At 37.4% G+C, this 17,111-nt stretch overlaps 1 protein-coding gene and 1 long non-coding RNA gene across 2 annotated transcripts; one reads left to right on the top strand and one right to left on the bottom strand.

Moving 5' to 3' along the window:
* The first annotated feature begins 12,317 nt into the window (after positions 1 to 12,317).
* Positions 12,318 to 16,641, top strand: LOC130470414 (uncharacterized). The gene is made up of 2 exons (XR_008930701.1): positions 12,318 to 12,602; positions 16,182 to 16,641. It is a non-coding gene; the product is annotated as an uncharacterized lncRNA (long non-coding RNA).
* Positions 15,014 to 16,463, bottom strand: LOC110804116 (uncharacterized). Its single transcript, XM_022009684.2, has 2 exons — positions 16,144 to 16,463; positions 15,014 to 16,063 (listed from the first exon to the last, which is right to left on the bottom strand). The coding sequence occupies exons 1-2, from the start codon at positions 16,461 to 16,463 to the stop codon at positions 15,199 to 15,201; spliced, it is 1,185 nt and encodes a 394-aa protein (XP_021865376.1). The 3' UTR covers positions 15,014 to 15,198.
* Positions 16,642 to 17,111: the final 470 nt, after the last annotated feature.

The following is a 17,111-nucleotide window of genomic DNA, read 5'->3' as shown; positions in this document are numbered from 1 at the left end:
GCCTCTAACCCATCTTTAAAACATTTCATGGAATTCAAAGCTATGCTTGATTTCCAGTGCTACAACGTGAGTATTGCTTCTCACTTGTTGCATAGGTTTAGTTATCATGCTTTGCCAATCTTAACATCCTTTTCATCGAATGTTCTTTGAGATATGATGATAAGATCTTTTCGAGTTTGTTTATTATGTGATCTAGTCTTTCTTACTTCGATGGTGGTTTTACTCATTTTGCAATGAAGAACCATCAAGTCAGCAGACATTTTTCTTGCTTCAAGAGTGGTTCTACGCATTTTTCAATGAAGAACCATCAAGCCAGCAGATAGGTGATCTACCCAAGTTCAGTGAAGAACTTTAAACAACCCTGTTTTATTGCTTCTTAGGCAATAATTACTTTTACTTCAACTGTATAGGTTGCTAGTGATGCTTTGTTTGGATTTACCTATCCAAGCAGTTCATAGATATGTGGAAGACTCTCCAACTATATCTTAGAACATAGAAATTATTATTTTAATTTCCCACGCAACAACTCATGGTCTCCAATCCATGTTGCCATTTCAAAACACGATGCTCTATAGCTCGTCCTTATCAATGGTTAACTCCAAAGGGTCTTGCTTGATCCTTTGCCAGTGTTTATGCGTGTAGCATCAATATTTAGCATATCTTTATTTCCTTGAATCAAGAACTATTCCTATGTACCTTTACAAGTACCATAAGCATTCTTGATCTCAATCTAGTTGATCTTTACTTAGATCAATAGAGATTGGTATATGTTCGTCATGCCTAAAGTCATACGATACGTTTTTGGCGATCCTCATATTATATCATACATGATAAATTCTTTTGCAGAATAATTCCCAATTGAATTCTATTCATGTAACTTTAGCTTATCTAGTTTCAGTAGATACTAAATTCAGCTAAATTCTTTGACATATAATATAGGTTAAGAATCTCATTTAGACTCTTTGATGTTTAACTTAGTAAATGCTTATACATAGTTCGAACATCCTTTACTTAGATTTATTCACATGGGTCGAATATCTCCAATGGAGACTTTCGTGTTTGATTTAGTAAATGCCATTACTTAATCCAAAACAATATCATAAGATCTTTGTAAATAGATCTTAATACCCAGTATGTACTAAGTTTCGCCTTGGTCCATCATTGATGAATAATTTCAAATCTAAGTCATTAGCATTTGAATGTTATTTTACAATAGAGAGATATGTGTGTGATACACATAGGACCAATTAAGTTTTTATGTACTCCCACTAAACTTCTTATATATCTATAAGAATCATGTACATTTTATGAAACTAAAATACTTATTAGCTTCGCTAAAATATAGTTAAAATTCCCAATTGCTTGCTTAAATCTGTACTTAGATTTTATAAGCTAGCTTTCCTTTTCAAGCATTTATTTGGATCCACAAATCCTATGACATACCATGTACATAGTTTCTTCCAACATTTGATTGAGGAATACGTTTTGTCATCCAATTGCTATATGTACCAATATGCAATCATTGCTTGATTTATAGACTTGAGCATTACGATTATGCATGAGGTTTCAACACAATCCACGCCGTGAATTTGCTTGTAACCTTTAGCAACTAATCTAGCTTTGTGTATGAACACAATTTCATGTTTGATGGTTTTTTATCTTTAAAACAAAACTTGCAACCAATAGGTGTGAAACTATTCTTGCAAATCAACAAAATTTCAATTTTGTCATCAAAACATTGAGTATGTTTTATGGCCTCTAACCATTTAAAACATTTGAGTCTATATATGGCCTCTAACCATTTTAGGGAATCTGGGTTTCGTCATAGCTTTCTTACAAGTCACAAACTCATTAATCTACATGATAATAGTTTGACTGCAAGTTGTAGATTTCTTCACTATCTAATAGAAGAATCTCATAGTTTCATTGACCTGATCTCTATGTTTCTTCACTATCTAATAGAAGAATCTCATAGTTTCAGTGACTTGAATTCTATGCCTACTTGGGTATAGAACATCAAACAATAGAATATCAATAGCCACTTGAAAGTCCTTTGAATATTCTGTTCTCCTTGAAGCACTTGTAAAGTCTTCTAAGAGATGTCTATTCTTTAAAGCCACTTCTAAAGTCCTTAAAGAATAAGTTCGGATTTTCTGAAGCACTTCGAAAAGCCTCCGGAATGTCCGTTTATGTTTGTTGTTCGCCTCGAAAACTTTCGAGGTCTATTTTCTCCCACTTGTCATTTTGGAAACGAATCTCCAAAAGGACATTATTTCGAGCAAACAAACATTATGTTCTCAAAAATTCGTGGTAGAAACAATACCCTTGTGTCTCATTTGAATAAATCACAATAAAACATATATCTATACTTGGGCCTTAGTTTGTTGAATAACAAACACTAAGCTCCCACTGAGTTTAGGAACTCTTTAGATATATTATGAAAAGATATTCTGAAATTACTTTTCAATAGCTTTGACGAATTTGGTTTAGTTTGGTGGTAGTTGAGCATTTTGTTTTAGAAATTATAGGAAAAGTCTTTATGATTCATCATTAATCGAATCAAGTACTAATTGACTTCGATTATTCCAACTAAGATATGCCATATCTTATGGACCTAGATTGTGAAATTACACCACACAATCATTGATGATCATATTTGGTCTCAAGTAATCATCAACATGATCTAACCTAGATCTTTATGATTTCTTGCCAAGTGGATTTTATACTTCTGAATCTTTGAACTAGCCAAACAGATTCAACTTATATCACATTTGAGTAAATAATCCTATATTTACTCAAATCCATGTGAAATAATAAAGTCATAAAACCTTTCTTTAGCTTTGAACTCTATCGTCTAGGCGTTCTAACAATAGTTCATATTCTTTGTTACTTTCAACAAGTAAGACTAGTTGTCTTAAATTGATTTAGAAATCAATGAACTTTCAAAAGTCCATCAAAATAGAGCTTTTGAATGTTAACTTATTGATATGGTCTAAGCAACAATGCCAAAGATTAGTGGAACTCAAATCAAGGGGTTGATTTGAACTTAGTAAAGTTCTTTAAAGTTTGTTATTTTTAATCAAGCATATTGACTCAACCTGTAATTGACCATTTCATTCAAATAAACAAACAAACATTGTTTTTGTTTTTCTTGAATGTGAGTCTTTCTGTGTTTGAAAACAGAAATTTAGGTATGTTGATTATGGAACAAAATAGCCATTAAGTTCCAGCCTTTGAAAGGACTTAAAACAAACTAGATGACCCTACAACTAATGTAGCATTGCCATGCTTCATTTCCCACTTGTAGGTCATTAGTGTATCCTAGCTTCCATTGTTTGAGTTATTACCGAAGTAAAAACCTCAAGCGGTATATGATACCAAGGAAGTTTGATTGCTAGGTCACTTCTCTTTAAACATAAACTTATAGGTAGAAACGGAATTGTAAATTCCTTTCATTTGTTCCTTTGTTTTCCTATTTCTTGTACCCTTTCTTATAGTCTTAAGAATTGAATTCTTTAGTGTTGACTTTTATACTTTGTTAGACATGTCCAATGTCATCCCAACAAGGTTCTTACCATTTTAATTTATGTTGAATATTTTGTTTCAACTAGATGATCTTACCAGAAGCTTCTAAAGTTCTCTAAGCATCGATCTATTCGAATGTCTAGGGACTAGACTCATTCGAGAATTAAATGGACAAAGATACTAGGTTGTTGACCATTGGTAAAGCTGAGCGTATTAAACTCAATGCTTTATGATCTCAAAACTACAGTGTATTTTGAATTCACAAGCACCAATTGGTTTGCCATTCGATTTTGATACTCGAAAACAACCATAAAAGTCTCTATAAGAAACGTACATTTTAAATTGCTCATTTTCTCTCATTTCCGTGAATCGTTCTTGGATTCACTACCAATCGAGGAAATTTATTGTTACCTTTCTAAAAGGATTTACAGCAGTGCAAGATATTTAATTATAAACAATAATTAAAACATACATTGAAGCATGCAAAGTCTAAACATTTATCATGAATAATAACTTGAAAATGAAAGCAATCATGCAATTTAAACAAGTCATTTAGCATTTTATTCGAATTATGTGTTCCGGCAGGTGTGAATAAAATGATTCCAAGATCCTAAAATCATTGAAGAACTAAGCACAGTTTGTCGACTTAATCCTAAAATATCTTAGGTAAGCAAAAGCCTTTTGCTAATAGTCTAGAAACTATTCTTGGTTGATAGGTATGTCTAAGAACTTATTAGGTAAACCTATCGATTTTGCCACGACATAAAAGGACTCCTTACTTATATCGTTGAGTTTCACCAAAACTAACATGTACTCACAATTATTTGTGTACCTTGCCCCTTTAGGACCAATAAGTAACACCTCGCTGAGCGAAAACTATTACTAGATTGATGTAAAGGATATCCAAGCAAGTGTATGTTTTGGCATGGCACCTTTTAACTCAATTTTTAAGTTTGGAACTTAAGGCTCTTACTATGTTGGTTAGATTTTAAGTGAACTAAAATCCTTAATCATGCAACATAATCAAGCTTTTGATCTCATGCATTTTAAGACATATTTAAAAGCAATAAATAACTTAAAACATGCATAAGATAAATGTGATCTAGTATGGCCCGACTTCATCTTGAAGCTTTGACTTCAAAGTCCGTCTTGAAAATCTCCGTGGGAGGCACCATTTTCTTCAAATAGGATAAGCTATAACTAATTACAACTATTTGATGGTACGCAGACCATATTTGAATTGAAAAATAACTTTGGTACTTTAGACCAATTACATTCAAATTAATGGCACGTAGACCATATTTTCTATCCTATTTGGGCCATACTAGTCACTTCATAACCTGCAAAACAGTACATATACAATATATACCATTCACCCATTCATTATCATGAATGGCCCACATAGCTGGTTAGTAAAACACATTATGCATCACGTAAACATTTGCAGCAATTAATCAAGGGCACCAATAATCTACCAATTATTCAGTCCTTATTAATTCTAATTAAGTTGTTTTAACCTTAAGGATTCGTAGACCTAATCAAGAGTTTTATGACTAAAAGGGCTCCCACTTAAACCAATAAATTCATATGCTTTACTAATTTTAAACATAAAAATGTATTTCAAATCTAACCGAAAACATACAAAATTAATTAAAATTTAAAGCTCATATAAATTTATAATTGAATCCAAAAAGTTTAATTTAATTTCAGTCGTATTTAAATTAATTCATGATTTTAATTTTAATAAAATAATTAGAATAAATAAAATTTATTATAATTACAATATTCAAAATTAAAATCCAAGAAAATAATTTAAATTATTAATTTTAAAATTAATTAAAATTACGTAAACTGAAAAATTTCAAATTAAACATTCAAAACGATCTAATCGCAACGCAAACACCCTACGCATCGCACTCCCATGGGCCGCACGCACACAGCCATCGCTGGCCATGTGCGCGCAGCCCATGCGCTCGTCGCATAGCTGCTGCATCTTCCATCGCAAGCCATCGCACGCTATGGTGCTCGCTGCTGCTGCATCTTCCAACGCAAATTTGTAATATTTAACCATGTTCATGCAATTTAGATTATGAAAATAATAAGGGGCTCGTGATACCACTGTTAGGTTATGATACATATGACAATTCATAAATCATGCGGAAACAACCATTAAGCCAGGAATACATATTATTTACACATAATCATATAGCATAGTTTAGATGCATACTCTTTGTTGCGTGCCTTCCCTAGCTGCGCCCGAACCGAACAAGAACAAGTCTTTAGGACTCCAAGTGTCGTCCCTCCGTAGATAGTCCACAGCACGTCCGGATCCGCCTTAAGATTGACCAACTAGAATCGCCCTTAAGGTACTAGAATTTTCGGCACTCTTAGGTAAGAAATATGACTGAATTTTTCTCTCAAAACTCACTTTGAATACTTGAATTAATCTCTGAAAATATGTGACCCTAGGTACGTATTTATAGAGTTATGGAAAGGGAATTGGAATCCTAGTAGGATACGAATTAATTAAACTTAGAATCCTATAAGAACTCTAATTAATTAATTTATCCTTTTAGGAATAGGAATTTAATCATATATCAATTCTAATAGCTTTAGGAATCGTGCATGAACACAAACACACACACACACACGGCAGCCACGAGGGCCGCCTATGCGCGTGCGTGCGAGCAGCAGCCCACGCCACGAGTGCCATGGCCTTGGCGCGCGCTGGGCCTGCCTTGCGGTGGGCCTGGGCGCTGCCTTGGCTGGGCGCGCGTTTGGCTTGCTGGGCGATGGCCCGACTTCGTGCTGGGCCTTCGTCCGGCAGGCCTCGTCCGATGCTAATTCGTACGATACGCTTCCGATTAAATTCCCGGTTCCGGAATTCATTTCCGATACGAACAATATTTAATATTTCCGATTCCGGAATATTTAATATTTCCGTTTCCGGAATTATTTTCCGATTCCGATAATATTTCCGATTCTGACAATATTTCCGTTTCCGGCAATATTTCCGATTCTGGCAATATTTCCATTTCCGATAATATTTTCCGATACGTACCATGTTTCCGTTTCCGGCAACATCTACGACTTGGATAATATTTATATTTCCGATACGATCCATATTTCCGTTTCCGGCAATATCATCGTTTCCGGAGTATTCATTTCTTGCCTGTGACGATCTCAGCTCCCACTGAAACCAAGATCCGTCGATTCCGAATATCCATAGATGGAGTATCTAATGCCATTAAATACTTGATCCGTTTACGTACTATTTGTGTGACCCTACGGGTTCAGTCAAGAGTAAGCTGTGGATTAATATCATTAATTCCACTTGAACTGAAGCGGCCTCTAGCTAGGCATTCAGCTCACTTGATCTCACTGAATTATTAACTTGTTAATTAATACTGAACCGCATTTATTAGACTTAACATAGAATGCATACTTGGACCAAGGGCATTATTTCCTTCATTATCTGTCACACACAATCACATAATTCGCTTCACATAACTAACATTACATCATGAGGCAAAATAATAATATGTCATGTAGTTTATGATAGGCTTCTATGGGTAGTATTTGCGCCGGCTTGGTACCGCTTCTATCGCAGATCCAACACATGCCCCGGTCGAGGTAGTGCCTTCAACAGACGAATTTCGCCCATGAGGCCAATCACGATGTAAGCCAAGGGGGCATGCACCAATGAGAGAGACCTAGTGGGCGAGCGATTGGGTTTGGGACAGGTGTACGACTAGCGAAAAGTGCCGAGTGGACAACATTCGAAGCGTATGCACCCCCCGGTTGGCGATGGGTATCCTTAGTCCCAACTCCCGAGATGAAACATCTCAAGGGAGCCAAGATTCGTTATGCGGTTCTGTCCGTTCACATTAATATGCTTATTTTCAGGTCGTCCCAACTTGATGGGGAAATAAACGCGGGGTAGGATCGTTTCACCCTTCGGCTATTTTGATTACCTACGAGCACGAGTATTTTCTTCACTATCCCTAGTGAAGTCGCCACTGTGACCTCCCTGGACGAAGTAGTAGCTCCAGCAGCATCAGCCTGGTCGGAAGCTACCTCGTCAACGGCCGCCCTGGCCGCGAAATCTCCTTCGGTGCCTACCTGGGGAGAGGAGTTGTGAGGGGGTCGAAAAAGCACGAGGCTAATGCGTGACCTCGTCCCTCGTGGGCGTGACGTTTCTTTTTGTCAAATCAAGTGTAATTGGATTTCCTGTGAGTTTACACCCAATTGACTAGTAATATAGGAGTCGCCATTCAGTTTTTAACGACAATGAGAAAAACTGACAAAACCCGGTTATCGTGACATAAAGGGAGTGCAATTATGTTTGACCACGACGGCCATAGGTTCCCTTGTGATCCCTGGTGTGGGGATCGCTCAACGTACACCCGCAGGGCAGAGATTGAGGGTTCGGGGGACTGTAACTACCGAGAGGAGTACTCGCTCTTCGATAACTCCAGAGGCAGGATATCCTTACTAGCTCAGCATAAATAATTGAAGGGACATGCGTTAACTATTAAACTAATCTGAATTGATTTTAGCAATATGCAACACATAATACTAGATCGATCGTGATTATCTTGTTTAGATTGATTTAAGGGACCTAGCATGATAGTTCAATTGTCCAAGATATTATCTTTGTTAGGCGTGATAGAACAATCAGATTAATAGTTTAACAGTTTTATAAAAGGGCGAGGAAAGCTATTAAATCATGTGAAGGGACACATTACGACGCACCCTTGAGAGGTGCATCACGGTTCTCAGAAAACTAACCACTTTGGCTTTGCTATTTCTCCTTTTATTTAACGAATCTCAAGTTTCCGGGTTTAGTTCTTCAGCTACAAGGGACAGGATACGTTCTGTTCGATTTTTGGATCGATTGCGACAGAACGCGGGATCAATTTCGCAGCGTGAGGCTTAGGCTTAGGGGTTGGAGTCAATACTCAGAATATGAATTGTGTGTTCTTTCACGTCGAATTCGGGACTTTATTTATAGAAAAGAGTTCGTGGAAAAATAGAATTTTAGAGCACTAATCCAAGAAGAATTAGGAGAGAACACGTACCCAGGTAATTTCAGCGCCCAGAGCCAGGCGTTGAAAATAGGGTCTGGGCCGTATTTCCTTGTCAGATTTGGACTCGTGGAATACGGGGTCTTTGAGACTTATCCGAGTCTTTTAGCGCGTATTAACTTTATGACGGAATGCGTCTGGGCCCGTTACGAACTCTAGGTACGTTAGGATTTTAATTAATACGTAACTCTTATTTTCGAATTATACTAGGAATAGAATTCCTCTTGCAAATTCTATCTCTTTTAGGATTTATGTTGGAGTGCAACACCTAATTCTGACAGGTTTCTATCTTTTATGACTTGCCACTTTTAGCAACTACCCGTGACGGCAGTTACTATTTTTAGCAGGTTTCTATAAATAGCAGGTTCGGGTGAAATGAAAAGGGTGATTGAGATTCGTTATTTTATAGGAGATGCGTTGCCAAGTGGAGATTTATGTTCTCATCATCGAACCTTCCCTTTCGGGAATGGGGACAAAAGTAGGTGTCTACAGGCGTCCCTGTGCTCAGGAAGAGGAGTGGATGCCTGAGAAGGTGGAACTTCTCCCCTAGTCAGAGGAGCAGACAGGTTCACCAGCGACGGCTTCGTTGCAGCGTCGGTGGTACTCATCTTCTTGAAAAAGGGCCGTTTAGGCTTGGGAGCCACCGTCGAAGACGCAGGACGCTTCTTTGAAGCTGACGAAGCGGGCTCCTAAAAAATACAACAAGTAGGTAGCCAAGCTTAGACCTTAGAAGAATGCAGAAGCATATTAAAAGTAAACAAGAACATACCTTGGCAACATCACCAGAGGCACCCTCGTCAGACTTTTTGGAGGAGTCCTTCTTCTTGGCCTCCACGGCCTTGAGAATGTCCTCAGTATACACCTGGGATAACCAAATAGGTACATCCACCAAGCCCTTGTCCTCGGGGGATAAACGATCCATGGCAGAATCTACACGAAACCGAGAGAGTTAGTAAAAGAAAAGAGAACAAGGCTTTGGTAAAAAGACTATGAACTACCTCTACTCAAATAGGGGCAGAGGCCGACGGCCGCAAGGAAAACTATGTTGGTAAATTGACCCACATGGGGAAGCCAAGCATTAGGCACCCATGCATGACTCTTCGAAGACAACCGATACATCTCGGCCTGAAATAAGGGTTTATGAGCCTCCACTCCCTTGACAAAAGGCGGGGGTAGGCGTCACCCCTAGACAAATAGCGGGGACTCTGGTTCCACCTAGAAAGACGCCTTGAAAGGGTGAGGTCCTCCATTCGGATAACAGACCACTTTTTCCTCCACCAAACCCAGCTAGAGGTCTTACCCACTACTGTTTTATATCCTTGACGGCTATAGAGGGTGAACCATCCCTGGGGAGAACGAGAGGAAGGGGCAATATCTACAAGCCTGAGGAAAGCGGGAAAAGAAAGAGTGATGCCGCTCAGAGCACACTTGGCAATAAACCCAAAGACGTTTGCCCAAGGGTTAGGGGTCAGCTGAGCAAGGCCAATATTATATACCTCCAGGACTTCCATCACAAACGGATGCAAGGGAAACCTAAGACCCAATCTAAAAGCAGCCGTATAGACGGCGACCTCTCCCAGAGAGAGTTGGTCTACAGAATTATGGGGCCGAGGGCTCCTAAAACTAAAGCCTTGAGGCAGGAGTAAGAAGCGCTCGAAGTCACGTCCCTGCTCCCTCAGATACCTCAGCCATTTCATGCTGGGAAAGATGTCAGAAGGAAGAAAATCGACATCTTCTCTCCCCCGAACCATAGGAGGAAGGTTTTTTGCAAACTCCTCGTCAGAGGAACTAGAGGAGTCATCCTCAAAATCCTCACGCGGAACGCGAGGACGACGAGCCACGCTTTTTCTTCTCCTTGAAGAACGTGCCGCCCTTACTGTCCCGTCTCCTGAATGACGGGAGGAGCTGACTCCACCCCTATTTCCCTGGGACGGGCTCGAAAAAGGAACCCTGTTGTCCCTCTCTCGCGGCGCTGCCCATGCACCCACTATGGCTGTTTGCCTAATTCGAGCCATGCCGTCCTTCATAGGGAACAGGACGTCTGACTTTAGCAAAAAGAAAGAAAGAGCATCGCAACTAACAAGACGCCTCCCCAAGAAACCATAACATCAAGAAAAGAAAATCCATAAACATGCAGAAAACAAGAGTTTGATAAAGAACTTACCAAAGAATGATCAAACTGATGGAAAGTCTAGGCAAATCGTCCAAAGCTCCAAGAACACTGAACAAGAATCCAAGAACACCCAATGCAAGCGCAGACAGACCTTTGGCAAGCAGAATTCGCTTTCTCTCTCTACAAAAATCGCTTTGAAATAACAAAAGGAAAATGAGAGATTTCTGAAGGTTTTAAAGGGGGAAACTAAGCTCTGGAAAGCAACCACACGTGGCACTCCATCCGGTCAAGCAGCATATCCCACATGGGCGAGGGGCATCCTCCTCGAGGGGCAAATGATGTGGCCTAAAAGAACGCCACCTGGCTGTACCATGAAAACCCAGAAAGAAGGCCCAAAGGCCCATCAGCAGGCACACCTCGAATTGTCTCATAAACTCGCATGCACACGCAGGGCCAAGACCCATCAGTAGGTCATGAGATCCATTTGCTCAGGAGGAGCCCATTTCGCTATTTCCCAAGAAGCCCAAATGCCTAAGAGGCCCATCAGGTCTAAATCAAGTCCCCAAATATAGCAGGACACGTGTCCTGATCTTGCAAAACATCCAATCATGCAAGACCAGTTCCCAAGAAACCCTAGCACTATAAATAGTGCAGATCCCTAGGTAAAAGGGTATTCAATTCACATCCACCAACCTAAAACTATCTTTGCTATGCCTTCTCTCTACAAATTACTTTTCTCTCTAGCTTATACTTACTTAAGCATCAGAGGGAATATTCCTACGGGCATATTCTTGTTTTGTAGGTTGCCAGAGGTTCGCGCCAGCTCATACTTGATACCTCCGAGGAACGCGTGACACGTCATCACCGTAAAAGATCCCACAACAATTTATATTATTATTGTTATTTATAACTAATTATTTAATATTAATTAATGTAATTTATTATTTATAATTTATTATTATTTTTATTAATTAATACGGATTATTAGTTACTAATTATTTGGTTATTAGTTATTAATTATGAATTATTATTAATATGAATATTTATCATTTATTATAATTATTTAGTAATCAATTACAGATTATTATTATTTATTATATAGTTATTTAGTTATTAATTATTAATTATTCTTTAGTTATTAATTAACATTTTTTATTGTTATTTTGTAATTAACTCGTTATTATTTATTATTTATTACTTATTACTTATTACTTATTATTTATTTTGTACTCTTTCTATTCCTTTTTGTTCTTCTCACTTGAGGTTTGGGGTGAAAATTAAGAAAATAGAATCTTGTAATGATTGGGCGTAAGAGTAATGATTGAGTGTAAGAGAAAGTAATAAAGTAGTGAAAGAAAGTAATAAAGTAATGAAGGAGAGAGAAGATATTTTTAATAAAGTAATAACAAATCATAAAAGTGGAGTTGAATTAAATAATGAATGGTGGGGAAATTTATGGTAAAAAGTCATGTCCAAAAATAGAAACGGGAATAACATATGGGAATGCCCAAAATAGAAACGGGAATAACATTTAGGAATGGAGGGAGTAATATTCTGTTAAGTTCAGTTCAGTTCGAGAGCATTCAATTCAGTTCAGTTCTGTTCAATTCAGTTCAGAAACATTCATTCAATTGAATTCAATTCAATTCAATTCTAAAGAACATAACCTAACTCAGGAACGGTTCCATAAGTTGAATAGAAAGCACTAGATTTTTAATGTCGAAAACCATAGACATAGAGCAAGAACACGACAGATTAATTTCTTCATTTGATTTCACCAGAAAAAAAAAGTGTCTTCATTTGAGGAAGGTTACCACCGTGAACGGCGGCAATCGAAACTTTATCAATGCAGTGAAGGCTCAACAACGTTCAATGAGGTGAATTTTCTAGATTAGTTTATATATATGCGCTGCAGTTACTTGATTTTATATAATCCCCTTCCATTTCATAGTTTTATTTGTCAAATTTGCTTGAAATTTGTGTTATTATACTTCTGTGATTAAAGAATTTCCAGTGATAAACCTCTAATTAGTTATCTCAATTAGACCAAACAGCTGTTTCAAGATTTACAAGCGTCAAAATGTATGTTATTACACCAAACAGCTGGAGAATCAATATGGAGCTTTGTAGAAACTCATTTGTGTTCTTTGTTAATTGTTATGACTGATGAGATTATGTATTGAACCTTGTAGGGGATGTATGATCGATGCAAGTGAGTGAGCTCACTCTTAAGAAATACGGAGTAGTTAGGATTTTTTGTTCTCTTTAGAAGAGCCATTGTGTTTTTTGTAGGATTTTGATAAGAGACACGAGGTTAGGAGTAAACGGCTTAGGCTTTTCGTATATTGATATAACGTATATATAATACAATGTACACAAATCTAACACCACACGAACTCCTAAACCTAATAACATTAGGAAACTTTACATAATACAAAACTCCTGAATTATATTTACAGTACAATTCCTAATAGATTTACTGAAAAGCTTAAGATTTTCACTTCTGAAACAAGCAATTCTATGGATGTCCTCTGAATTTCTCCTAAGCGCTTGTTTCATGGCTCTTGGGCCACGGGCGGTATGTGACTACAAATGTTACAACTTTTAACATTTGACAAGGACGACTAAATAAGAATTTAGCTACCTAATATTCATCATTGAAATCAACATTTCTCCTATGCCTCTAAAGAGGCTCCCACTTAGGGAAGGTTAAGGAGATGCTTTGTGTATGTAGCCTTATCCCTACTATAACAGAGAGGTAATGTTGTTAGATCGTTGGTCCGAATGTGGTGACTAGAGTTACTTCACACTTGACAGTTCACAGTAAATAAATAATCAAATGCATGCAGTCTGATGAGCCCTTTTAATGCAGTCTGTTATAATAAAAAGCCACTATATAGTGAATCTACAGGATCAGCAAAGGTTCTTTAATTTGAAACTAGGAAGGTATGGTAGACAATGTAAACTATGTGATTTTGTTGAAGTTCTAGTTGTTGTCTAAACACTCCTCGGTTCAGCTCTTTGTTGTGCCTCCAAGTTACTTAATACTTATATGGGTATGCTTGAAAGTTGAAATCATTTAGAGCTGATGTTATGCCTATACTTTTCATGACAAATCTTTCTACCATCAAAAAACAACTGTAATATTTTCATGTTTAAACACTACTGCCTCTTACCTCGTTAATCACCCTTACCAGTTGCATGCCCCTGAAACCATCCAGCTTTCTCTTGTTCCCTTACATTATTTCTATAATTAGTCTACTCCACTCAAGTGGTTTATGCAAAGTACAACCGAGGCTATATTTTCAAATGAGCAAAACAATTAGCTTAGGTTGTATCTTGCAAGGTACAACTGGTTGTATAATAAAAATTACCCCAAGATATCTTCTATCTTTCCCCACTATTAGTTTTTAACCATTCAGTTTAAGTAAAGTTCCTCCTATCTTCATAGGCGACATTATTCCATAATTTCTAACCACTTCTGTTGTAAACTTGTAATAGCACCTTGGTCAAATTCTCATTAGATTTGCAGATTCGAGGTTCATATATGAATCATATGATCCTAGACTCCTAGATATATACTTATGTTTGTTTACTTTTTCATATTTATTTTGGACTAGCTAGGTCTAGTTAAGATAATACTTCAAATTTACAAGTACAACTAAGGCGTTCCATTCATCTATTTTGGACAATGTCTAGTTTCAGGTGGTAACTTAAAATTGTAAAAGCTAAGTTTGTCATATCCAGTCCTGCTTCAAGACTCCTGTCATGGTGGTTGAGTTTCTTTAATCTTCAGTATGCCATTCTAGGAGAAAGACCACCTTTTTATGAATATCATATATGTGTTGCATATTTTTCTGTTAAGATGTTTGTCTTCTGTGTTTAACCAGCTAAAATCTTGTAAGGCTTCGTGATTCTCTCCTCAGGCTCTTAAGAATTCTGTACTCCCTCAGCCCGAAAATATAGCCTTATATAATATTTTAGGGTCTTTTAGTGGTTTCATACTGTCATATAGAATTATAGACATTGTTGATATAATATTATTGTGCAGTACAGCAGTAGCAAATTTGTTAAATCTTTCAAATCTTAGATTCACGGCTATAATTCTGGCTGCAGCAATTTTTTTTTGCCCTTCTTTTTATACAAGTTTTATCAACTGCTATTTGACATTTATATAATTATATATATTTCCTATTTGAAATTGCTATCATCCGAACTTGCTATCAGCACATTTGTTAATTTTCATTGGATTTATTTATAGATTCATAATGACTGAAAGATTGTGATATGATATTTAATCTGTTTTATTTCTCAAACACAATACAAAGTAATTTCAACATACTTTAGTTTAGCTATTACATAAACCATTGTAAAATTTGGAGCAATAACCAACATCATAAAGGATTATACATAATGGGAGGACCGCAGGAAAACAAAGTTACATGTCTGTAGAAAACGTAGGACACATTGATATCACTCCCATTTGCTTCTTATCTGATGAGTGTGCCTGAAATCATATGTTAGTATGATGCTTCCATCATTCCTCTTAAGAACAAAACTTTCGACTAGCAAATAGCAACCAAAAGTTTTCCACTCTCCGATTCCTTCATATCCCTCATCTTTAACCACCCTGATGCGCTTATCTTTGTGTTTAACCCATCCTACTCTTTCTTGTTCCCACATCATTCTTTCTATAATCAATGAGCTCAGCCCCACTTGTTCTACAGTTCTTCTTCCATCTATAGTCTTGAACCATACCACCCCTCTATCATTGTTTCTCTCTTCTCGCGCAGCTTCCTGACCTGCGATTTTTACAATTTCTGTTGGAACCACAACATCGACTTTCACTACCTTTCCGTGACTGTAACTCTTCTCAGCAGCAAATATCGGCTCCCATCTTTGCTCAAGAGTCATCTCATAGAACGCTGTATTTTTTATTTGATCCTTCTCCGTCCCTTCTTTGATGAATATAAAAGGGCAGTACCACTTACCAACAACCACAAATTTCGAACATTCTTGAGGTGATGTGAAGTTGAAGTCTGGAAGATGAGTGCGAAGAGAAGCGTCTAGACCTCGAGCCTCTCCAAGGGTGAAACCTTTTGGAGACTTGGCATTCATCTGCCATCCTTTTCTGCGTAAGAACTGAGGAGGGTGCCCATCAGCTGCTACAGATTTAGCTACAATCATGTTACTGATTAGGAAGGTTTTTGTTACAGAGAACTCGAATTGCTGATATATGTCATTTGGGTCAAAGGATCTTGGTTTAACATCTTTGATGCATGGGATGCAGAAACAGCAGGTTCCCATGTCTTGTTCTTTTGAGCTTGCATATGCTTCCCTGTCATCAAATTAAACATGTCAGAAATTTACCAATTTAAAGCTGATTTTTGTATGGGCTTTCCGAAGCTTTGCATTTACCCTTTCCGCTTTCCATCTGCTTTGATTGCATAATACAGGTTGGATGAGAGTGGCTGGTTGATGACAGGAATCAAGTAGACCTCATCATAAGAGTGATAGCTGCTATTTTCACCTGTCTGCACCTCATATTCGATGGAGAGGCGTTTGTTTTGAGGAAATGGTAGATCTTTGATAGATGGATCCTTGCACATGCCAAAACAACAGGTTGGTGTTGATTCTTCATCTTGAAGAACCAAGTAACCAGAATTTCGACCTTCCGGAAGCAATGAGATGGCCTCCGGAGAGTTCTTGTAAAGAGATAAAGGTCTGGTGGTGTACATTTTCTGCCTTCAATTCTCAGTAACCAGGTGCCTTCAATTGCTGTCTATTTGTACATTGATTATTTGGGGATAACAGTTGGTCTATTCTTTTTTTGTTGCCTAAATGTCTTGGTTGACTTGTTACAATATAAAATAATATAAATACTCGTACTTGATGACGACTACGAGAATGTAACAAGTAAGTTATCCAGCAACTTTACTTTGAATGATTGTCGTAAATAGTTTATGTGACTATTAATTTTGGATGGAGAGAGTACATCATTCTGAATTTTGGGAAACTACTATAGTTATGGTCGCTACCTGTTAGGATAGGATTTGGAGATTCGCACACAAGCCAAGTCTTTGCTCTTTTCACATATAATACAGCTCTTAGCAGTTTCCTGCATCTTTCTGAGATATTTTTCTTGATATTACTTGGAGTGTTTGACCAGCTTGCATGTTACAGAATATTCAAAGATGGATGGCTGCTGACCTTCAGTCTAATGTTTCATTTGAATATTGTCAATTACATTAACTAACCATCGTGATTAGCATCATAGTTGTGCCTCGTATTTCTCTAATCTGTGAATCTGTGATAATCAACCAAGAAATTGTAAATTTAATAGAATTTCTTAATTGCCGAAACATCAGTCATAGACTCACGTCATG

The sequence above is a fragment of the Spinacia oleracea genome, chromosome 3, assembly GCF_020520425.1.
Source record: "Spinacia oleracea cultivar Varoflay chromosome 3, BTI_SOV_V1, whole genome shotgun sequence".
Taxonomy (NCBI): Eukaryota; Viridiplantae; Streptophyta; class Magnoliopsida; order Caryophyllales; family Amaranthaceae; genus Spinacia; species Spinacia oleracea.
The sequence above is the reverse complement of the archived record's forward strand: the minus strand, read 5'-3'. Positions and strand labels throughout refer to the sequence as shown.